Genomic DNA, 23993 nt, shown 5'->3' with positions numbered 1-23993 from the left:
AGAACTCATATTCTGGAAAACCATCGGTAATACAGCACACTCATACCCGAGGAACGTTGATCGTATATAAGTAAGTCGATCCACGCTTCTTCACCCACCAAATTATAAAAATCATTGTTTCCACACCACATTTATGGATGTTTGTAGTTGCATCCATAAATGATGGGTGGTTGGCACCCCACCTCTAAGAGTGGTCGTAATCAAATTCATCCAATTATCAATGCATCCTTTTTACTTCAAGAAAAAAAATACACTTACAAGCAGGAACTAAGTAATAATGCATCACATTTGGTCCAGGTAATACATGTCTAAAATTGGTTACAAAAATTATAAAGATGATAGCCCAAAAAGTTTAATAGATTGGACATGGAACTATCATGCATGTAACACTCAGTTTTAAAAAGATAACATCTCAACATGTAAGATAAGAATAAAATCAAAGAGGTTCGTATTTGGATAAGGAAAAACTAGAAACATGATCTAATTTTTTTGTAAACAGTTAAACAAATAAGATTAAATAGAATTTAAGCATTAAATTTATTTTTTTTAACAACTAACTTTTTTCCACCATTCACCTCATGTCTCAATTGAGACTAGAACCCAGCCTCAACCATTTTGTTGTAAGCCATACACATTTGTCACTAAACCAAGCTAGTGTTTGTAATTTAAGCATTTAATTAGCTGACTCCGGCCCTATTTTTTCATTTGTATTGTGTTTTATTAATAAAGTTGTAAACCGTTTCTCTACAAAGATGTTTTGGCCTGCTTTGTCTATTTTGATAATTTTCTCTGTTTTAACTATGGCATACTTGTGTTCTGTTACATGGACTATATCCAAGACTTAATTACAGTATCCACACTTAGAAAATTTTCTCTAACCTTCTGTGATGTAGGAAGTCTGTTGGGCTATATTTGTGGTTTATGCTTGTATTTTGGGCTTAGGTCGGGTATATTATGTGAACCGAGAACTCTATGGTTCTCGGTGGGCTTTGGGCTTTTGTTGGGCCAGTGTGCTGGCTATCCTATATATATATCTCTTTGTATAGGGTTATGGGTTGTTCATTCACGTGTGATTTTGGCCATCTAAGGGTTATCATAGACGAGTATTGTATTAATAGTGCTTAAGCACCCGACGTTAATATTAACGTGTGTTTTGAAGCAAGTTCTTGGTACTGTGTTTGTATTCTTGAATCATCTAGTGTTGGAATTCCGCACCAACACCTAGATTGTTGATATCATAATTGTAGTGATCCAGATTCGGGACTTACGATTGGTATCAGAGCCTTAGACCTATTCAAGGCTCGTTATTGTGATATCAAGCATTCAAGATTTTGATCTTTGGTGGTTGTGGTTAATTTTCCGGTGATACTCTCGTCGGAGAAGGAAAAAGTTTTTTTTTAAGTTGAAGATTGACCTAATCTTGGTTAAAATTCAAATCCCAGAGATTTCGGGATTTAATTTGTTACCAAAATTATCTGGTCAAAGCATCTTTGGGTTTCCTGGAGGTTCTCCGACAATTTTCATTGTTTTCGGCCAGCATTTGGTCGTTCTCGGTGAAATTTGTTGGTTCTCGGCCAAATTTGCCTGTTCTCGACCAAGTTTGTCAGTTCTTGGCTACATCCAAGAGTTCTCGGTTGACTAAGAGTGTTCTCTGTTGACTTCCTAGCTCTCGGTCAATATTGTTCTCGGTATCTTTTCTCGGCTGCCATTAGTTCTCGGTCAATTTTTATTTGGACTTGACACTTGGACTAGGACTATAAAAAAACTTCCTGGACTTAAATTAATCTTCAATTTAAAAAAAAAAGTGGAACAATTAACCAACAGCAATGTGTCATCAAATGCTATACTTCATCAAGAACTGGATTCCATAATGGGGACAACCACTCGTGTACCTCGTCTATTTTCTCATAAGGGGTTCAGTGAGTGAAAATTTCGATTCGAGAAGTATGTTAAAATGAAAGATGCTAAGATCTGGAGAAGCATAGTTAGAGGACCCCAAATCATCACGTATCAACGTGAGAATTCAACCGAGGTCGTTGTAAAGCCGGTTGCACAGTATGATGATGATGATGATTTTGCCAAAGTTGAAGAGGATGAAAGGGCCCTATCAACTCTAACCATGGCACTTTCACCTGAAATTGCGCTTGGTTTTAGAGAACTCCAATCTGCTAAGGAACTATGGGAGGCATTAATCGAGGTGTATGAGGGAAACGAAGATATGAAAAGAAGTCGCCAAGACTTGCTGTGACAAAAATTCAACATGTTTAACCATGTTCTGGGGGATTCATTGGAAACTCAACTCCAAAGGTTCATATCTCTAATGACTGAAATGAGATATGCTAGTATTTATCTAGCAACTTCAGAGATAAACAACAAACTGGTGAACTCACTGCCAAAGAATTGGGATATGAATGTTGCTGTTATCAAGAAAACAAAAGATCTCAACAGAATGTCTATCTCGGAGATGATGGCTACTATCAAGGCATGTGAAATGGACGACCAGCAACGTGCAATAAATCATGTGAACTCTTACAATGCAGCTGGTTACAACGTTTCTTCCAACAATGCTCTTATTTCTCAAGATAGTTTTTCTATGTTCAAGGCCAATCAGCAACCTCCAACCCAAGGAAACTTTCAGATGTTTAAGTCCACTCAAGGCCAGTCTTCCTCTACTCCGCCTCAACAAGCTCCAGTTTTCTTCACCAAGTCTGCACAACCTTCATCTGCTGGCGCTGCTCAAGGTCAGAACTCAAGCCAGCTTCCCTCCATTCCGAAAAAGACTCAGGAGAACATAGCTCTAATGGCAGGGTTCATAAACTGCTATAATGCATTTCTAGCTGGAGACTTGGTTCAACCAGTTATGGCTACTGAACTCGATCAGATTCACCCTGATGATGTTGAGGAAATGGATATTGCTTGGCAAATCGCCATGGCAGTGTTTCATGCCAAGAAATTCACTAAGAGAAAACTCCGGAACATGCCTAATAATCAGAAGGTGGTTTTAACAAGAAAACTCTGACATGCTATACCTGTCACGAGCCAGGTCATTTGCTCGTGAATGTACTAACCCAGCGAAGGAAGGAAACACAGAAAGGGCGCTGGTTCCAGTGGGTAATGCTAGGGGAGATGTTGGTGAGAGTTCGGGAAATGGTGAAAGGGGATTGATTGCTCAACAGTTCTCTTGGGAGGAACAGATGGCTGCTCTCAACATTGGAAATCAGACCGCAAATTTTGCAAATGTTGAAGACATTGAAGAGGAAAACCCTGCTGAGGAGCAAGTCAAGGAACTTCAATTCGCATTCATGGCGTTCACTCCCTCCAGCTCATCTGAGGTAAGCTTTCAACCATGTTCTCTAGATTGTGTTGATAAAATCAACTTATATAAACTTCATAATGATAACTTGATTAGAGACATGGAAAGAGTAAAATCAGAAAACTTTAAACTTAAGAAAAATGAAAAATCCTTCTTAGATAAAATAGAAGCATATAAAAAGGATCTCTCTAAGCTTAAGTCTGAATTCAGTATAAAGTGTTGTCACCATCTAGATGTCAAGCAGGAAATTGTTGAATTAACTGCTAAACTGGAAGCCTCCAAATTGGAAATTTTGAACTTAAATGCTAAATTTAAAAGAGCTGAACTTGATTTTAAAAAATTCGAGGGCTCCAGTAAAGTAGTAAATTCAATGATTGATAATCAATTATGGTGGAAGGAAAAGAAAGGTGAGGGATTAGGGTACAGCCAGGTACCCCCACCTTACAATGACAACTATGTTCAACTTCCTGTCACCAAAGAACAGGAAGAAAAGTTACAGAACATGAAGTACGGTATACATGATAAGAATGACAAATCTGAACATGTGAATGCATCCACTTCAGGAGTGAACGATTCTAACGTGTTTACTTCATGTGCAGAGAAAGTAATTGTTGAGGATTGGACTGATGAGGATGATGACGCTTGTGTTTCGTTTAAGAAAGACTTTAATTCTGATGTTACTTTAAAACTACCTGCTTTGAATTTTGTTATTCCGACTGTTTGTGTGGGTTCTATTTTAAAGAGCGACGATTCTTGTGTGGTTGATTTAGTTGAAACTTTAAATTCTGACAATGTGGTTTCCAATAAAATTGAAAAACCCAAAAAATTCAACAAGTATTTACCACCAAAATTTGTTAAAAAGGGATGCTCTAATGACAAACAAGGTGATAAGTTTCACAATGTGAAACATGGCTCTCGCGATTTTATACAAACTGGTCCACACAACCAGTCCAGACAAGGAGTTGCCCAAAATGATTTTTACATAAAACGACAAACATGTTTTAATTGTGGCACTCCTGGTCATATTGCCAGAAATTGTCCACATCGTCCATATGTTCCATATTATGGATTTTATCAGAGGAATATGCCCTGTACGCCTCACAATTCATACAGGCAAAGATTTAGGCATCATACGGCTAATCCCTCTAACGATGATTGGAACCGAAACAAATCTGGCAGGTTTAGTCCTCATCAGACCAAGCCTAACATGTCTCAGAAAAGGGGTAGAAACCATGTTTCTACTTCAAAAATTAACTCAATTTCTGAACTTCGGCCTGTCGGAGAACAAATTCGTTTGTTCCCTCTACACGCAAACCAAAAACTAAACCATCCATTCGTACAAACAACAGTAAATCTTATAATGGTAAATATAAATGGATGCCTAAGTCTCCGGTAAAGAAGGTTTCTTCTTCCATATTAGATAATCGAGAAGATATGTCATGGCATGCCGTAACTAGTGTAGATGAGTCAGGTGTAGCCAGTGTCACAATGGACTGGGTGCCAAAATCTAACTAATTCCGCACTTTGTGCAGGAGCAGCTATAGAGGAATATCATCAGACCTTGGTATGTTGATAGTGGTTGTTCCAGGCACATGACAGGAGACATTTCCCAACTACACGACATTCAAACTTTTAATGGTGGGTATGTGTCTTTTGCGGGTGGAGAAAAGGGAAAGATCACACAGAAGGGTACTGTAAGTAACGGTGTTCTAAAATTTGAAAACGTAAATTTTGTCCCAGAACTGAAGCACAGTTTATTGAGCGTGTCACAAATCTGTGATAAAGGGTTTACAACTCATTTTACTAAAAATGAGTGTTTGATTTTGAACCGGGTATTATTATACCAGAAGACTAGATTCTTGTTCGATCACAGAGAAAGGATAATGCTTACGTGATCGACATGAACAAAAACGTTCCTAATGAAATAACCTGTTTGTTCTCAAAAGTGTCTGAGCATAATGCAATGCTTTGGCATCGTCGTCTTGGTCATGCAAATATGAAAAATCTAAACCGACTTGCTAAATATGATTTGGTACGTGGATTACCCGTTAAGGATTTTGTTACCATTGAAAAGAGTGTGGATTGTGCTCTGGGCAAGCATCATCGTAAATCTCACAAGCCAAAACTGATCAACACCATCTCCTTAGTTCTTCAGCTATTGCATATGGATCTTTTTGGTCCGGTTCATGTTTTAAGTCTTTCTCGCAGTTCTTATTATTTGGTTATCACTGATGATTACTCACGTTTTACTTGGGTGTTTTTCTTGTCCAATAAGAGTGAAACTACATAGCTGATCAAGAGATTCGTGGTGCTTATGGAAAATCAGTTAAATTTGAAACTGAAAGGAATTCGTTGTGACAATGGTACGGAATTCAAGAATGCATCCTTGAATCATTTTTGTTCTGAGAGGGGAGTGCTTCGTCAGTACAGTTCAGCTCGGACTCCACAACAGAATGGTGTGGCTGAAAGAAGAAACATGACTTTTATTGAAGCGGCAAGGACGATGTTGTGTGATTCTAAGCTGCCATTATTCTTCTGGGCAGAATCTATTAATACTGCTTGTTATGTTCAGAATCGGGTGATAATCAACAAGTCACAAATGAGGACTCCTTATGAGATTGTCTATGGACATAAGCCTACTGTCGCGCACTTCAAGGCTCTTGGTTGCCCATGCACTCTACTGAACCTCGAGTCTACTCCGAAATTTGGGGCCAAAACTGATGATTGCTACTTTGTTGGGTATGCTGTCCATACTACTTACAAGGTCTACAACAAGTCTACCAAAAAGATTCTAGAATCTTATGATGTTCGTTGGTTAGAAGAAAACAAGACTGATGCTCGTGTTGGTCCGGACTGGCTATTCGATTATAATGAACTCTTCAAACCGTTCAATGTGTCTCCGGTCATCAACACAGACCCTTCAGGCAGCACTACAGTGGATGCTGAGAAAGATGACTCACATGCGGTATCCCACATCTCTCCACTCCTGGATGATGATGTCCCAGAACCAGTCAATGACGACAAACCTGCATCTGTTTCTCAGCCGAAAGCAGTTCTAGAAAATGAATATTCGCAAAGTTCGTCTGAAGATACCGCGACAGTTGAGGGGGAGAGTCCTATTCGTCAGATTTTCGGGAGCACACTATTTCCCGATGTCATTCCAAATGAATATGTCGCCAGCACTTCGTACTCACATAGTACAGCGACCTCCGGATGGAAGAACCCCCTTGCTGACATTGACATGAATTTATCAAACCTGAACTCTACCAGTGATGTTTCCGATCAATTACTTCCTTCAAGAATTCAGAAGATCATCCAATTGAGAACGTCATAGGTCCTCTTGAAACGGGCGTGTCCACCAGAAGTCAGACTGGAAATATAAACAGTTGTTTGTTTTCCTGTTTCATATCTCAGATAGAGCCAAAGACTGTAGACATGGTCCTCCAGGAACCCAGTTGGGTAGACGCTATGCATGAAGAGCTAAATCAGTTTGATAAGTTGAAAGTTTGGAGATTGGTTGAGTTACCGGAGGGAAAGAAAGCACTTGATACGAGATGGGTGTTCCGAAATAAGCAAGATGACACCGGGGTTATTTTTCGAAACAAGGCTCGATTGGTAGTTCGTGGGTTGCATCAAGTTGAAGGGTTGGATTACACTGAGGTTTATGCTCCAGTGGCTAGACTTGAATCCATCAGAATTTTTTTGGCCTACGCTTCATTTATGGGGTTCACAGTGTATCAAATGGACGTTAAGACTGCATTTCTATATGGCGAGGTCAAGGAAGAGATATATGTGGAACAGCCACCGGGTTTTACTGATTCCAAGAAGCCAAATCATGTTTACAAGTTAGACAAGGCATTGTATGGGCTTCATCAGGCTCCTCGAGCATGGTATGCTACATTGACAGCACATCTTCTAGATCATGGCTACAAGCGAGGAACCATTGATCAAACCTTGTTCCGCAAAACTGTCGGAAAAGATTTGATCTTAGTCCAGATCTATGTAGACGACATTATTTTTGGATCCACCAGTGCTGAATTGTGTGCAGAATTTGAAGAAGTTATGAAGAAAAGATTCGAGATGAGTATGTTGGGTGAGATGACAACATTTTTGGGGTTACAGGTTCGCCAAAGTTCGGCGAGAATTTTGCTGCATCAAGGAAAGTATGTTGAGGATATGCTCACAAAGTTTGAGTTTCAAGACTCCAAGAGTGCTAACACTCCCATGGCGGAAAGGCCTTTACTGTCATCTGATCCGGAAGAGAGTCCCGTAGATCAAACATACTATCGATCAATGATCGGGTCTCTAATGTACCTCACCGCCAGTCGACCCGATATCATGTTTGCAGTCTGTCAGTGTGCTCGTTTCCAGGCTAATCCTAAACTCTCTCATTTAATTGCTGTTTAAACGTATTTTTAGATATCTGAAGGGACAACCGAAGTTAGGTCTTTGGTATCCAAAACAATCAGAATTTGATCTTTATGCTTTTGCTGATAGCAATTATGGTGGAGATGATATTGACAGGAAATCCACATCTGCCGGATGCCAGTTCTTAGGAGATCGTCTCATTTCATGGCAGTGTAAGAAACAACAGACGGTGTCCACCTCGACCGCCGAAGCGGAGTATGTTGCTGCATCAGCCTGCTGCTCTCAGGTTATCTGGATGCAAAATCAACTGCTGGATTACGGTTTGGAATTTCTTGATACTCCCATTTTTTGTGATAATGATGCTGCCATTGCAATTGTTAAGAATCCAGTTCAACATTCTAAAACCAAGCACATCGATATTAAAATTCATTTTATTCGTGACTGTTATGACCGAAAATTGATTCATCTTGAACAAGTTCACATTGATAATAATGTGGCGGACTTATTTACAAAATCGGTCGGAACAGCCAAATTTAATGTGCTTGTGAGTTTTCTTAAAATACTTCGTTTCAATGATTGAGTCTTTTTGAGTGTAAACTCGTACATGTCTTCTTAATCTGTATAATTTTAGGGGGAGAAAAATCAAAAAGCCAAAAATAGTGTGTGTGCGTGAATAATTAAAAAAATATATATATATTGTGTGTGTAAGTTTCATTTTTGCTTAAAATTATGTCGGTTGCTTAAATTTGAAGAAAATATACTTGTATATGTTTGGTCCGGTGATCTACTTGTAGAGTCACAGAGGATAGCCATTTGTTTAAAGACTGAAAGCATCTAGGGCGATTGTGATATGTTTTGTGTTTTGAATTCTTTCACTTAAAATTATGTCGGTAACTCTAAGTTGGAAGGACATGTAATTTCATATGTGTTTGGTCTTGTTAACCACTTGTGGACATACGGGATAGCCATTTACCTGAAACCTAAGAGTGACCGGGGTGATCGAGTCTCAAAACTGTCTTTTGGGAAATGATATTATTATTCAGCTAAAAGCTTTTCAGATAGCTTAAAGTATTTTTAAATGAAAATTGATTCAACCTTTGAGAAATGATAGATAAATTGATTTTGAATGCCTAAGGTGTGAAGTTAGTAGGCTAAAAAGGCTTTTGATTAGTTATTGATGTGTGTGGAAGCTTTTCATGATAATTAAAAGTTTAAAGTGATATAAACTAAATCTGCTAAACTTATTGTGGAGAGTCATTTTGAAGATATTTGCATGTCTCTAGACACATCTCTCCGAATGATAGACAGAAAAGCAAGTACCCAGTCATACACGAGCCCGTTAGTATCTTGATCACCAAAAAGATTATATTTCATACTTGTGTCATAAAAAAAATTTATAATTTATCACTAAAATTGTTTTCTAAAAGCTTAAAGGGGTCTCAGGGAACTAGAGGGGCGGGGCACTAAAATAAGTAATAAACACCCTGAATGTAAGGCTTGTAAGTCCGGATGGCATGTAAGTCCAACGTTCAACCTTAAAGCTTAAAATCGTTTTGTACAAAGAAAAGTATTTTGATCAAGTACTAGGAGGTTGGAGTCAAATTGGGGTGATCTAGGGAAAGCCAAATACGCCTTGAGAATAGATAAGGGGCATCAGAGGTCCATAAGTGATGTCCATGTAAGTCTTATGCCTAATCGAATCAAATTATATCACTTATGCAATGAAAATCATGAAAATTACCTGCTATCAACCTTTTCACTATGTCACAATAATGCTGAAAATGAATCATTGTGAAAGTACCTTAATCAATATGATCTCTTGTTCGGATCTTTTCATAAAAGGGTGGTTCGTTTTATATAGCTGAAATTTGATCCCAATATATGTTGATTTTCTAAAGACTGGATAGGTAAATTCTGTTTTAGTTTTAATTTTTTATTTTATTTTTTTATTTTACTCTTATTTTTATGTTTATTTTGTTTTTACCTCAAATCTATTCGTGTCTAAACAAATGTTCTAAGAAATCGTTTTCGCATGCATTGGGTTATTCTTTTTCAAAGTGCACTAAGCTGTTCTCGATTAAACATGATCTCTGCGTTCTCGGCTCTATCATTCTCGGTCCTAGTTGCTTGTGATGATGATGTTCTCGGCCGTTTCTCGTTCTCGGCCAGATTTGAGAGTTCTCTGCCTTCAATGAATGGTTCTCAGCCACATGTTTTCTATAAACAACTGTTCTCGGCCTAGTTTGATGTGACCAGGTGGTCTATAAAGGCACTTATTACTCTTGAAAATCACAACCTCTTTTATCTTCTAAAAGATTCTTTCATTCTAACCATCAAATCTTTCACCTATCTCGCCGCCTTACTTCTTTTCTTGTCCTCTTGAAGACTCTCAAGTAAATTTCTTTAAATAGGTAAAGAACTTCATTATGGTTGAGAGGTTGTTAGTGATTATTTGATTTTGTTGATTCATCGTTTAGACAGTTTGTTTGCTCTCTGTTAAAGTTACTGATGGTTGGTTTAGTCATTGATTGTAGTTACAGGTTTGGTCATTAATGGTGATTGATGGCATGTTGAAGATGATAAACAGTGCTCTGAGGTTTTCGGCATGGACTGACCAGATTCTTCTGGTCAATCAGAGAGATCTTCGTTTCGAAGAGTTTTTGAAGCATTCTCGGTCAAACCTTGATCGAGGATTTGTTGGTTCTACCAAAGATACATCGTACTTGACTTTTCTGAGTCAATCAAGCCTAATATTCGCTGCTATTCACGATGACAAACATCATGCTTATCTAGTTCATATGGATAGTGGTTTGACCTGTGTTGGTTTCCTAGTCAAGTCTTAAATTAAGGCACTAAATATGACACTAAACCTCCAAGTGTTTATTTGGAAACCACAGTATATACACCGAATGGCCTAAATAAAAGTATAGATGGATGATGATTGTCTACCGCCAAAGCAGTTTTGATCAAGCAATAAACCAAAGGGGAGAATGTTGGGCTATATTTGTGGTTTATGCTTGTATTTTGGGCTTAGGTCGGGTATATTATGTGAACCGAGAACTCTGTGGTTCTCGGTGGGCTTTGGGCTTTTGTTGGGCCAGTGTGATGGCTATCCTATATATAGATGTCTTTGTATAGGGTTAAGGGTTGTTCATTCATGTGTGATTTTGGCCGTTTAAGGGTTATCATAGACGAGTATTGTATTAATAGTGCTTAAGCAGCCGACGTTAATATTAACGTGTGTTTTGAAGCAAGTTCTTGCAACTGTGTTTGTGTTCTTGAATCATCTAGTGTTGAAATTCCGCACCAACACCTAGATTGTTGATATCATAATTGTAGTGATCCAGATTCGGGACTTACAATTCATTACTAAGATATGAATGTGTAAAACACAACACCAATGATCAATACGGTTGATTAAACATAAATCCAGTACAAGGCCAGAACTTAAGCTAGGGCTTTAGGCCTCCACTTGAATAGGGCCAGAACTTAAGCTAGGGCCTTACCCCTTGTACAGCCAATATTGTCCGCTTTACCCCGATGGACTGTCCATTCAGGTTCCCACGAATTTGTTTTTTGTTGCCTTAGTGAAGACTTCTGAGGAGCTCACCCATATGGTACTATTTCCACCTGAGCGCACTTCCATAGCCTACTAAGCCCAAAACGCGTTGATGATATAAGAAGCAGAGCATTTCTTATGAGCCAAAAATCTCTCATATTCATGGCTGATGCGGAATTGACTAGGATGGTACATTAATGGCTCATAATAATCTTCTCTGCGTGACTCTATACTGCTAGCAAAGATGAAAACCAACAGTTGATAGTACGTGAGCTTTAAATTGGCACACGAAAGTTTATTGGTTATGTAAATATCAGGAAGAGCAGCAATGTCTTTATTGCAATGATGTTTGGTGGTTGCACTGGTGATTGGTTGGCACCCCACCCGTAAGACCATGTGTTGTGGTTGATGGTTAATGAAAAGTGATGTCACACCACTATCGCGTAGGTAACGAGACATTAACGAACCAACCAATAAACAAGTGTTATTGATATGGGTTAGTTAGCACATGATAAGCTCCTTGAAAAACCCATCCCAACGGTGGAGTTTCAAGCTTGGAGGACGCCCTTGCTTTGGTGAGAAGGGTGGGTGGCACGTTGTACGGTGATTGGTGCCCATCTTGCTTGTGGTTGGCGCCCAGGTTGAGACCACAACACTCGGTCTAAGAGTGGTAATAAACATGACCATTAAATTCATCCCACTCTCTCTATTAACACATCCTTGATTAATACAACTAAGAAAAGCAACTTACAGCTTACAAGCATCGATTGATTTGATTAAGCTTATTTAACTCTAAAAGTGTTTTTAGAAAAAGTGCTTATTTAATTATGGCTTTTTCAAAAGTAGTTTTTAAGAAAAATGCTTGGATTAACTTTTGTGGTTGGAAAAACCAAAAAGCAGGTGAAATAACCAAAAATGACATTCTGATATATTTCACTAGTTTTACAGATAATGGAATGGTGGGTATATTTGTAATTTGGCATTCCAAAAGCAAAAGGCAAAACTAAAGGCTTAGATTTCTTGCTTCTAGAAACCAATTTTTTAACACACAATAAAAAACAAAACTTAGAAGTGCTTCTATGATACCCAAACATGATTATTTGCCTGTTTTCTTCTTTAATAAGCAAATTTGAAAAGCTCAACCACACACACCCTAATCAACCAACAAACACCAATTAAGTAATGATGCATCCACATAATTTGGTCCACATAGCACATGGCCTAATATTGATAATTACAAGAATCATAAAGATGAAAGCCCAAAACGTCAAATAATACAATGGACTTGGAACCCTACCATGCATGTAACATCTATATAATTTGGTTTTACTCAGCTTCTACAACTTCGTCTTGGAGTTTTAAGCGATGATTTTCGACAGGAGTGATCTCTATTCGCACTTCGATTTCACCAGTTTCAGCATTTTCCAATCGTATGAGCATATCTTGCGTGATCACATCCTTGTTCCATATAATGTGGCTTTCTTCAACAAAATTGTTATGTTCGTCGGGTTGAACCTTTGCAAGTATAGTACCAACCTCGAGGTCTTGATAGTTGGTGCGCATTTCCATGTGCTCGATGTAAGGACTTAAATTTAAATGTGCTACCCCCATGTTATCATCTTCGCTAAGTGTGTCTTTATCATGTACCGTCTAAAACATAGCATCTGTGTTTATTTCATACGTAAGTATAGAAATTATAAAACAAATTTGCATATGTAACATGATAGCATTCTAGAATAAATTTTGATCCAACCAAATCGACTTATGGATTTATAAAGTAGTTAGAAACTAGCCTATAAAAAACTTAGTTTTTTTTTAATGATTTAGAACTTAGAAGTATTTACATTCAAATTTTATTTTTATAATATGTACAATTATCATCATTATTATTAGAAGGAAATAAAATCTTTTTTAACCCTTTAAAGTAAGCATTCACTAAATGTTCTAATTCTATAAATATTTATAAAGTTTATTTTTAAATTAAGTGAGATAAATAAAACACATGTGAATATGGTTACTATAGTTATTACTATATTTGTTATTATTTTATTTAAATTTAACAATCATGAAACTTAATTATTATTTAGTGAATTTTCTTTATTCACTCTTATCACCTAATTCAACTTATTTGGAAATAAAATAGTCAATTCACTTAATTTTATATAAAAAAAATTAAGCATTTGAAAAAATATATATAGAATTGTAACAACTAGTAAAAAAGCTAGGTGACTTTAAAATGGAAAATTTAACAAAATAAAACTAATACCTAAAAACTTAATTATTATCAGGTGCAAAATAAAACTAATACCTATATCTAAAAATCAGCTTGAAGATAAATATAACGACGTATTAAAGCACGTGACTAATTTAATAAGATAAAGTCGTCATAAAAAATACATGGGTCATCTGTTATGTATTAAATAGATCGGACCTAGTATTTAAAGACGAAAGGGGGCATTACATCCACCTCACAAATGCTCCTAAAAATCTTTCAAATAACTAAAATAAATAAAATAAGAGATGCATAAATGTAGATCGAGCTTGACTAAGTGATTTATAAATTATCGGATTGCTTTTTATAGAATTCTCTTTTGTTTTCAGTTTCATTTGATTCATATATTTTTCGTGATATAAATAATGGAATTTTCTTAATTTCTTTTCTTTTAAAAGTTCTTTTATTATTTGTATTTGTTTTACAAATAAAAATGATTTTTCTTCTTTTTTGAATTTTTTTATAGCTCTTCGAGCACTAAAATTAAAATTTTATTTTGACTTTATCGTCTATATCTTTCAAAATCGGTTCTTTTTTATATCTTTCAAAAATGGTTCAAAAAAGGATGGCGTTTTTCGCAAAGGACCAAAAATATGTTCCGTTTTCCATTACAAAAACTGTTAAAAAACAAGAATCAAAATCATCTAATTACTTTTGATCTCTATCAGAGATTTGTAGCTTAGATTTGTGCTAAGGTTTCAAATGAAAAGACAGTTGGACGTCCGATGGCACTTTACTCCGACCTGAGCTATGCAACAACGAGAGCGCCCTTGATCCTTGCCGGATGTGCTTGACGGTCTCCCATAATACGCTCACTTGGGAATTTTGTGAAAGGTTCCTGTAAAAAGTTTCATTAACTCCTAATTCATGTCGAGTAGACCTTATTGTTGTGAGAATTATTCAACTTTTCCAGTTATTCTAGCTACAATTTTCAAATATTGGATTTTCCGTTATTTAAATCGCGTATCTCCGTCACTTGTAGTGATTTATCATTCAATGAATGACTAAAAAATAGTCGGCGTAAGTTCCTTGGCTTGGACAGGGCATTTAGTCCATGTCGCTATTCCTGCATCCAGAGGGGAGAACCCGGTCCTTTGAGGGATCCCTAAATCCTTAAGTTAAGTCCCAGGATACGGACCCCTCTCCCCTTGAGGATTGGATTGACTTGGTTATTATAGGATTTTGATCTAAAAAATCGGTTACTTACAAGCGTGATTGGAGCCTTTGGGTCCTTGATAATCATTGTTAAATCACAATCCCACACTGGATTGCGATTTTCTCTCGCCACTGTTGTTTTTGTTTTCTGCATTCAATCATAAACCTTTGTTTTATTGAATTAGGAAACGATAAATAAATAAATAAAGGAAAAAAATTATTAAGCAAATGATTTCAAAGTGATAGTGATATACTGATAGCCAGAAATTTGATTTGTGTCAACATTACATTTAAAGGAGGCAAGAAAATCAAAAGTGATAAGCATATATTTGACTGTTTTTTTCTTTTTCAGGATAAACGTACAGTGAAAGATTAAATAAAAGCATGTTTTCGTTATAAGAAAAATAGAAATAAAAGCTCGACCTGGTGATCCAAGGTTGCGATTACATAAGGATCACTGGTACCACGAGTCCAGTCGCAAATCACAAGATTTGTCCCTTTCTTTACCGTTAGCTTCAAAATTCCAATCACTCCTTCCATTTGATCTCTTAATTTTGTTCTTAAAGACCTTAACAATTTTCATCATATGTGATAGAAGGCTGGATAATTTAGGTTTATTATTTGTTCATAAATGGAAAGACATTGGCCGACAAAAAATGGTTGATAGATAAATAAGGAGATTTTGTCTGTTTATGTGAGGTTGAGACTTGGGACCTATCATTTACTCCAACAGAAATAATATTGAAAGGAACGGAATTGAATTTATAAATTATTTAAAGTAATTTAGAATGTGTATGTTTTCTGTTTATAGATATAGGGGTGTTTGGTAATGATTTCTTGTTTAATTAATTATTATCTGATTATTTAGTCGAGTTCAATGGATCATGCATGTAATATTATGCATGATCTCAATATCTATGAGCGTAGTTTTTAAGAGATTTAGGTAGCGTTTAATATGCAGAAATAATATAGTGAATGAAATGACTCATTGTGTGGGAATGAAAAAAACGGTGTTTGATTACTCAATAGAATGGAATCACCTATTACAAATTGAATCCCATTCCATCAAAATGATTCATTCCCGCACTTTTTTTTTCATTTCATTCCTCATTCACCCTACTTCTCAACACCACCACCACCACCACTACCATTGTCGCCGCCATCGTTGCCACCACCACCGCCTCCATCTTACCACCAGCTCTACCACTGTCAGCGCCGCCGCCACCATCGTCGTCGTACCACCACGACCATTGTCACCCGCCGCCACTTGACCACCACTGTCGTTGCTTAACTACCATCACCTGATCGCCACCAACGTCGTCGCTACCCTACCATCGCCATCACTACTAACCCCGCCACCCCCCACCACTGCCGACCCTACCGTCTGACCGACACCACCACTGTCGCCGTTGCAATCTTTTTTAATTTGGTAAAAAAAATTATTTTAATATAGGAGTATTTTTATTATTTCTATTTCATTCATACATTTTTTTGGATATCAAACAGCATAAAGTAATAATTCATTTCATTTTCATATGTTAACCAAACAAAACAAAGGAATGGTAATAATCCATTTCACTTCTTTGTCCATTTCATTTCATTCCCCCTTCATTCTATTACCTACAACCAAACAAACTCTTAGTTTTAATTTAATTAAATATTGGATTGTTCAATCTAAAAAATATATATATTGATTTATCAAAGATATTTGAAGCTTTTACAGCCATTTAAATCTTTATCGTTCTAACTTTCCAAGTCATAACATACAATTTTAATTGCATATCATGATATTATCATTTATCAAGACATTTATAAAGTATTTACATAACTTTCATTAAACAACTTGATCAAACTGGGCTAAATATTGACGGGCTTCGTAACTGGTTGGGCTAAGAAAGTTTATGGGCTTTGAAATTCTGTTGGGCTATGAAAATTTTGATAATATCAAGGTATGCAGTTTATGGGCTTAATTCCTTCGTTGTTTTGTTCATTGTATTGTTGTAAGTTGACGATTGTGAACTATGGGTCGGAATCGACTAAGCGCATGAATAACGCAATAGATGGCTAGCGAGTAGTGGTTCGAAGGAGATGTGTTTTTGAAAGCAATCTTTGATAGTGAAACAACCAACGTTTATAAAACGGAATATGTTACTGAGCCACTTGTTTTTATTGGTACACTTATCGGACCGGTTGAGCTTGTCTCAGTTTTAAGTTATGATTTTTTTTATTAATTTTTCATTATTTTTTAGGTTTTTTTTTTTGGGCTACAAATCCTTCTCATTATTTTTACTTTTGTTCCCCTTTGTAGAATAAGATGACCCTAAGTCAATTAATTTTTAAGATTTATCTTAATTATAAACATTTACTCGAGCTAAAAAAGTTTATTGAAATTAAGTCATTAAATATTTTACTAAGCCAATTAATTTATAAGATTTATCTTAGTTATAAACATTTAGTCAAGCTAAAATAAGTTTATTGAAATTAAGTCATTAAATATTTTACAGGTTTGCCAACTCTTTTAAATTACAAAATTAAACATTGAACACTGAAATTAAGTCATTAAATATTCGGTTAATAAAACGCTTGAATATAAATAAGGAAAATATATAAATCTAAATAAGATTTGCCTAGATGTATGATTTTGGTTTTTTTTAAGAAAAAAAAGAAAGAAGAAAAAGGAAACCTGCGAATCAATATGATTTTGGTAATGATGATAACATTAAAACGCCATAACTACATTAATTAATAATATAAAACGGCTATAAGTTTTATTACCTTAATAATCAACTAAGATATAACCCGTGTAATATACGGGTGGTAAAAAATATAACAAAAAAAATAAAATTAATAATGTGCATAATACCATACCATATGAATTCATAAGATATAAATAATGATAAATAAAGTTTTGTAATTAATTAATATCTAAAAAGTCATTTAATACAACATTTAAAGTTATATTTATAACTTTGTTAGTAGTTATATAAATGATAGTAGTATTAAAATTAAATAGGTTATTATGTGTAAATTATAATTTTAAAAATTATTGATGTATAATCTTATGTGGATACCTTAGTTAAATGTCATGTGGAAAGTATGTTTTGCTTTAATATAATAATTAGATTTACTCTTTTTAACATTGATAGTGAAAATAATAATAAAAATATAATAAAATCTTAGCATCTATATTGTGGACATAAAATCCACTAGAGATGCTATAAACATAAAGAGTAAAAGAGGTACACAAAAGTCTATATGCCCATGCAAATCTTGATAAACGGAATATATCTTCATACAGGGAATTGTTTGACTTGAAAATATATATACTCAAAAGTAGCGGTGCAAACGAGTCTAATCAATTGCAAACTACTAAAGATTGGATTGATAAAGAAACTTAAAATAAGTGAAGTTTTTCAAGCTTGAGTCAAGCCTCAAATAAAGTTCATTTAGTTATAGAGCATGAACTCGAGCCTTGTATAAAAACTTCATTTAGACCCGTCGATACTTAAACAACCTTGTATACTTTTTAGTTTGCCTGTTTTGGACTTACATGTTTTAAATATTACATTGTACAGTCTAGCTTTGGGTTGTTTAAGGTACTGCACGAGCTAGAGTAAGCTTAGGACTTATTTAAGGTTTTTCTCTAAATGTATAAGACCAATTAACTAGTCGAGCTTGAATTTGAAAAAAAGGATTCATGATCCAAGCTTAAGTTTTCGAAGAAAGAGTTTGAAACGGCCGCTCTCGGGCTCAGTTCAGCTCGGCTCGTTTACACCCCTAACTCAAACGTATTTTTCATAGTGCATATATTGTAGAGTTTTTATAAAATATGGTGAAAATGTTTTTTTTATTTAACAACGTCTAAAACTACCCATAATATCTATGTGAGCCTTTCTTAAACGCTCCAAGTCTAGCTCATCTAAAAACACCATCAAGAAGGAAACCCACCATTCCACTGTTGTAAAAAAAACCCTCGTAAGTCAAGTTTCGAACCTGAGACCTTAAAGTCCAAGACTAGTCAGATGAAGAAAATGTTATCAAAATGAATTCAGAACTAGGTTTCTTTTATACCGAGTTTTACTACTTGAATCTGTACCCAAAACGGGACCCGATTTGTACCCGAAAACCGGAACTGGTTCCATGCATTGAATCGGGTTTTTCCGACACCCGAAACCGAGGTTTTCAAATACCCGATCTATACCTGAAAAATACCCACAAAAATATAAACCCTTAAAAAACCTACTCTCTATCCGAAAAAAAGTTAAAAAAAAACCCGAAAATAGGGTTTTGCTTTTTAAATACTTGGAAATAGGTATTTAAATACACGGTTCCATACCCCAACCCGAACCGACTGTTGTCAATACCTGATTTTCCAATACCCAGAAAACCCTACTTATATCACCTCTACCTAGTGGCGAACCTTGGACGAGTTCGTCAATGGGAACGAACTCAAAATGTATTAAAAAACTTCATAAACACAGAGGGCACGGCCCAAATTTTAAGTCGAAAATAAGTAAACTTACAATACGTAAAAAGAAGTTTCCAACAAAAATAGGTAAAATTAAACCACTATGCAAAAAGACAGGAGCCCGGGCCACCCGGCCCTCACTAACCTTCGCCCCTGAGAAAAAAAAGGCCCGTTGGGTCGGCTAGTTTTCCCAACCTTCCACACTCCCTGTATAAATACCAAAACCCACACCCAAATTGAACCACCAAACAAGCCCTGACCCTAATTCCACCATCCACACCACCACCACCACTTTATTATTATTCTTCTTTCCATACAGCCTTTATTATCAAATCATAATTCCCATTGGTGAATGGTGGTAATCTTAATTAACAAGTGGATGATCTCTCTCTCTTCCCATTCGGATCGTGCAAGGAAGGCTGGTACTTCCGCTGCATCGGTGTCGACCCGTGAATAATACCTTTCACTACGTTTCTGCTTTAATTAATTAGTATTCATTTAAGTTTGTTATTCGGATTTTAAAAAAAAAAAAAAGTAAAACAACAAGATGTTAATTTCGAAGAATAATAATAAGAAGAGTCAGGTTCCGAAAGGCTCCGGAACCCGGATTTTGATTAATGTGACGGTTGTTGGGAGCGCGGGGCCGATTCGGTTTGTTGTGGATGAGGTGGAGACGGTGGCGGGTGTTGTTGATACCGCGCTTAAGTTGTATGCCCGTGAAGGGCGGCTTCCGGTGCTTGGGTTTAATTGTGATGATTTCGTGTTATATTGTCCGGTTGCTGGGACGGAAGGTAGGGGTTTGTTTACTTAACTTTAATGTTGATGACAATGTTGCGGTTAATGTTATTTGGTAGTGTAGGTTTGGTGTGAATGAGCTGAGCCCGAGCTCTAGTAGGCTTGAGCTCGGCTTGATATTGTGTATGATTGTTGTGTAATTTAGGTGTAAATGAGCTGAGCCCGAGCTCTGGTAGGGTTGTTTTGAATAGTCCGCTAGGCTTGAGCTCGGCTTGTTTTTAACTTACGAGAGCTTGAGCTTGGCTTGTTTTGAGCTTAATTGTTGATAGTGTGTATAATTGTTGTGTGTAATTTAGGTGTAAACGAGCTGAGCCCGAGCTCTGTTAGGGTTGTTTTGAAGAGTCCGGCTTGAGCTCGACTTGTTTTTAACTTACGAGAGCTTGAGCTTGGCTTGTTTTGAGCTCAATTGTTGATACTGTGTATAATTGTTGTGTGATTTAGGTGTAAACGAGCTGAGCCCGAGCTCTAGTAGGGTTGTTTTGAATAGTCCGGATTGAGCTCGGCTTGTTTTTAACTTACGAGAGCTTGAGCTTGGCTTGTTTTGAGCTCAATTGTTGATAGTGTGTATAATTGTTGTGTACTTTAGGTGTAAATGAGTTGAGCCCGAGCTCTGGTAGGGTTGTTTTGAATAGTCGACTAGGCTCGAGCTCGGCTTGTTTTGACTTATGAGAGCTGAAGCTTGAGCTTGTCTTGTTTTGAGCTCAATTATTGATAGTGTGTATTATTGTTATGTAATTTAGGTGTAAACGAGCCGAGCACAAGCTCAAGTATGCTCGTTTGAATAGTCCACTAGGCTCGAGCTTGGCTTGTTTTGAGCTCTATTGTTGATACTGCGTATAATTGCTGTGTAATTTGTAGGAGTGTAAATGAGCTGAGTCCACTCACGGCTAGTTTCGCGAGAGTTCGGCTTGGTTTGTTTTGAGCTCTTTTTCTAAAGCGTGAGCTTGGCTCTAGCTCATGTGCATTAGCTTATACTAGCCAGGGCTTGGCTCGAGCTGCTCATGAGTCGTTTTTCAAGCTTGAGCTTGGCTTATTTGTTATTTATTATATAATTAATATACATTTTAAATTATATTTTTATAATATTTTGAGAAAATTTTTAACGGGCCTAAGCTTGGCTCAAGCTCGTGTGCAGTGCCACCTTAAACAAGCCAAGGCTTAGCTCAAGCTCTGCATTTCAGTGTGAAATTAATACGTAGAAATGCAAAAGACTTAAAATTTAAAAATACACTAGGCTCTCGTTAAGGTCTGACACCCCTAAACGATCTTCCCTTACATGGCTGGCTTCGATAACTAAACAAGTTTTATTTGACGGCTTTCGCTCAAGTGTCAAGCTTTTTGTTGGTTAGATATCTAGTAACTCGTGAGCGGCTTAGCTCGTTTGCACTATTAGTAACTCGAATTGATTTTGTGCAGCTTTGAAGACATGGGAGACGATTGGATCAGTTGGAGTGCGGAACTTCATGCTCTGCAAGAAGCCTCGGGAGGTGGTGGAAGGCGACAACGATGGAAAACCAGTGGCTACGGGAATACTGAGGAAGAGCGTGGGAGGGTGGAAGGCGTGGTTTAACAAGTCACTCAATCTCAAAGTATCATCTCATTGAATGGTCACAACAGAATAAACAGTGATATGATTTATCGATACGCTTACGATCTGGGTATCTTGATTTTTTCTAGAATTTGAATTTGTTCAGTTTTTGGATTATTTTTTTTATGATTGATTGTTGACAGAGTGATGAATGTGGTTAGGGCTTTGGTTTTCAAATTGATTTGGGCAATTTCACATATTGATTCATGATTTAAGTGTTGTGTTACTGTTTTATGCAATATCTATTGCTTTTTTGTCTAGTCATCACTATTATTGAAAAAGTAGAGAGATGCTCCAACTTCTGGTGGTGGTGGTGGTGGTGGTGGTATCTTGGTTTAGGGATGGCAAAAAAAAAAAAACTCGAGCCCGATGGGTATACCGCAACCCAAAACAAATGGGACTGGTATACCCGAAACCCGATAGGTATAGGCTGGGAATAGGATTAGGATTTAAAAATTTGCTCGGGTACGGGCAGGTATAAGATTAGATGATACCCGACCCGATTGCCTGAAAACACATACCTGTTTACTCGAACTATATACCCGAATCATAAACTTAAAAAATTCTTTGTATTTCATAGGTGGTGAAACATATGTATAAAAAATATATAAAAATTATAATGATATTATTTATTTATTGTCATGCTTATATATATGGAGTGTTTTATATTTAAATTTGTAATAATTGTTGTATGAATAAAAGGTATAAAATAATTATAATGATAAAAAAATGTACTTCAAAGTCCCAACTGGTATACCAGATACCCGCGGGTATGCCGGATACCTGACGGGTAATTACCCGACGAATACCCGATAGGTAATGGGCCGTGTATGGGATACGATTTTACAAATGGGTATGTGCATGGGATTACCAATAACCGGCCCGACCCCGCCCGGTTGCCATCCCTATCTTGGTTCAATTGTCTATGTTATAGATTATAATAGCATTAGGCTGAACGGAGTGTCTTTCAAGATGAATTTGTGTTTGGTACCGCATGAGGAGGGGCGGTGTTCTCGCTTTGCCGAATCCTTTTCCCAAAATCTTTTTCTCATGATTTTCCTCCCGCTCGGTCTCCACACACCGAAGCTTCCAAATAAAAATTTTCCAATTTGTTAATGTGACACGTGATACTTATTCATCTTTTGGAGTCACACCATACTTAAAGCTAATGGTTATACTTAAAAATTGTTTGATGACAAAAGATGTAAACTTTGAATTACCATACGAAAGATGTAAACCTTGGCACGTGTGATTGTGGTTTTTTTTCTATAAATTCTTTTATAAAAAATTTTGGTCATAATATTACTGGATGTTTTTATCATTAGCAAATGTATTTTTAGTTATGAAAAAGGACTTTAATTTTAGAATTCGCTTTAGACTTTATCCACCGAGCTATAAACCGGCCTCTGTGCCTCGCTGCCTTGAGAAGATTCAGGACCTTAAAACTTATATAAAATTCAATAAGAATTCAATTCTTACATTTATAAAATTCAAACTTATAAGTTGTATAGATGAAAATTAAACTGGTTTCTAAACTGGCCCCATACCAACCAAATCGATTTCCAGCCCGACCCATACTAGTGGTTTAAATACTAGTACGCATTTCCGAGACATAAACTGGTTTATAACATATCCCGGTCTGAAAATAAAAATGTTTTCCTTTTGCCCCAAACCGATTTATGACCTGAACGGGTATTTTTAACCTGTTGACTCCTGTTTTTGTACACTTCTACTTATATACTTCTACTTATATGATTAGAAATTAATGAATGATTAATCTTGATTATAATGGAGACTATATGGACAACCGAGAAGTATAAACAGTGAACATAGGGCTCAAAAAGTTTGTCTCGCAGCTCGCTTGAAAGGCTCGAATCTACATGAGCCGAGCTAATGCCATGGTTGGCTCGGCTCATTGGCTCGTTTAGATTAAACCCAAAATTTTAAAATATAATAATAGCCTACCAAAATAAAAATAAAAATAAAAATAATAAATATTTATACCACTTGAGCTTTAAAACATTATATATAACACTAACAAAACGCATAATAATTTTATAAATTCCCTAGTTATAAATTTTATATAAATTGTTATTAGAAATGTTATTTCTATCGTTTATATATCAATATCTCTAAAAAATAAATAAGTTAAAATTAAGAAATAACAATGATAATAACAATAATTAGCGAGCTCGGATCATTTAAGTTCTCAGCTCGACTCGATTATAGGCCTAGGTGAATCGGAAAAAGGGTTTACATTGTGGATTCAGATAAACATGATATTTATTTATAGGGAAGGGCTAAATTACAAAGGAAGACAAAAACGAGAAGTGTGAGAAGGATTTATGGCCACGCAAAAAAACCCCTCAACAAAAAATAATAAAAAAACACAACTCAAAATATAAATAAAAAGCAAAAATTTTTAAAAATTCAAATGTTTCCTCCGTCATTCTTGTTTCAAAAAACAACGACTAA

The 23993-nt window shown here is 36.2% G+C and overlaps 2 protein-coding genes across 2 annotated transcripts; one reads left to right on the top strand and one right to left on the bottom strand.

Moving 5' to 3' along the window:
- Positions 1-12402: 12402 nt before the first annotated feature.
- LOC143610719 (protein C2-DOMAIN ABA-RELATED 3-like) lies at positions 12403-15207 on the bottom strand. The gene is made up of 3 exons (XM_077085116.1): positions 15091-15207; positions 14720-14815; positions 12403-12890 (listed from the first exon to the last, which is right to left on the bottom strand). The coding sequence occupies exons 1-3, from the start codon at positions 15205-15207 to the stop codon at positions 12567-12569; spliced, it is 537 nt and encodes a 178-aa protein (XP_076941231.1). The 3' UTR covers positions 12403-12566.
- A 4475-nt stretch (positions 15208-19682) lies between these two features.
- LOC143610720 (uncharacterized protein At4g22758-like) lies at positions 19683-21570 on the top strand. Its single transcript, XM_077085117.1, has 2 exons — positions 19683-19926; positions 21347-21570. The coding sequence occupies exons 1-2, from the start codon at positions 19683-19685 to the stop codon at positions 21532-21534; spliced, it is 432 nt and encodes a 143-aa protein (XP_076941232.1). The 3' UTR covers positions 21535-21570.
- Positions 21571-23993: the final 2423 nt, after the last annotated feature.

The sequence above is a fragment of the Bidens hawaiensis genome, unplaced genomic scaffold (assembly GCF_021521415.1).
Source record: "Bidens hawaiensis isolate Kalapana, Puna unplaced genomic scaffold, B.hawaiensis_p1.1 tig00027589_1, whole genome shotgun sequence".
NCBI classification, from domain to species: domain Eukaryota; kingdom Viridiplantae; phylum Streptophyta; class Magnoliopsida; order Asterales; family Asteraceae; genus Bidens; species Bidens hawaiensis.
The sequence above is the reverse complement of the archived record's forward strand: the minus strand, read 5'-3'. Positions and strand labels throughout refer to the sequence as shown.

Bases quoted from the DNA above. Each gene is read 5' to 3' on its own strand.
- LOC143610719 (XM_077085116.1), bottom strand. From the start codon at position 15,207: ATGGAAGGAGTGATTGGAATTTTGAAGCTAACGGTAAAGAAAGGGACA. The intron at 14,816-15,090 runs GTCGAGCTTTTA...GATTGAATGCAG, and splicing joins TCGCAACCTTGGATCACCAG to AAAACAAAAACAACAGTGGC. The intron at 12,891-14,719 runs GTAAGTAACCGA...GCTATGTTTTAG, and splicing joins CAAAGGCTCCAATCACGCTT to ACGGTACATGATAAAGACAC.
- LOC143610720 (XM_077085117.1), top strand. From the start codon at position 19,683: ATGTTAATTTCGAAGAATAATAATAAGAAGAGTCAGGTTCCGAAAGGC. The intron at 19,927-21,346 runs GTAGGGGTTTGT...GATTTTGTGCAG, and splicing joins TCCGGTTGCTGGGACGGAAG to CTTTGAAGACATGGGAGACG.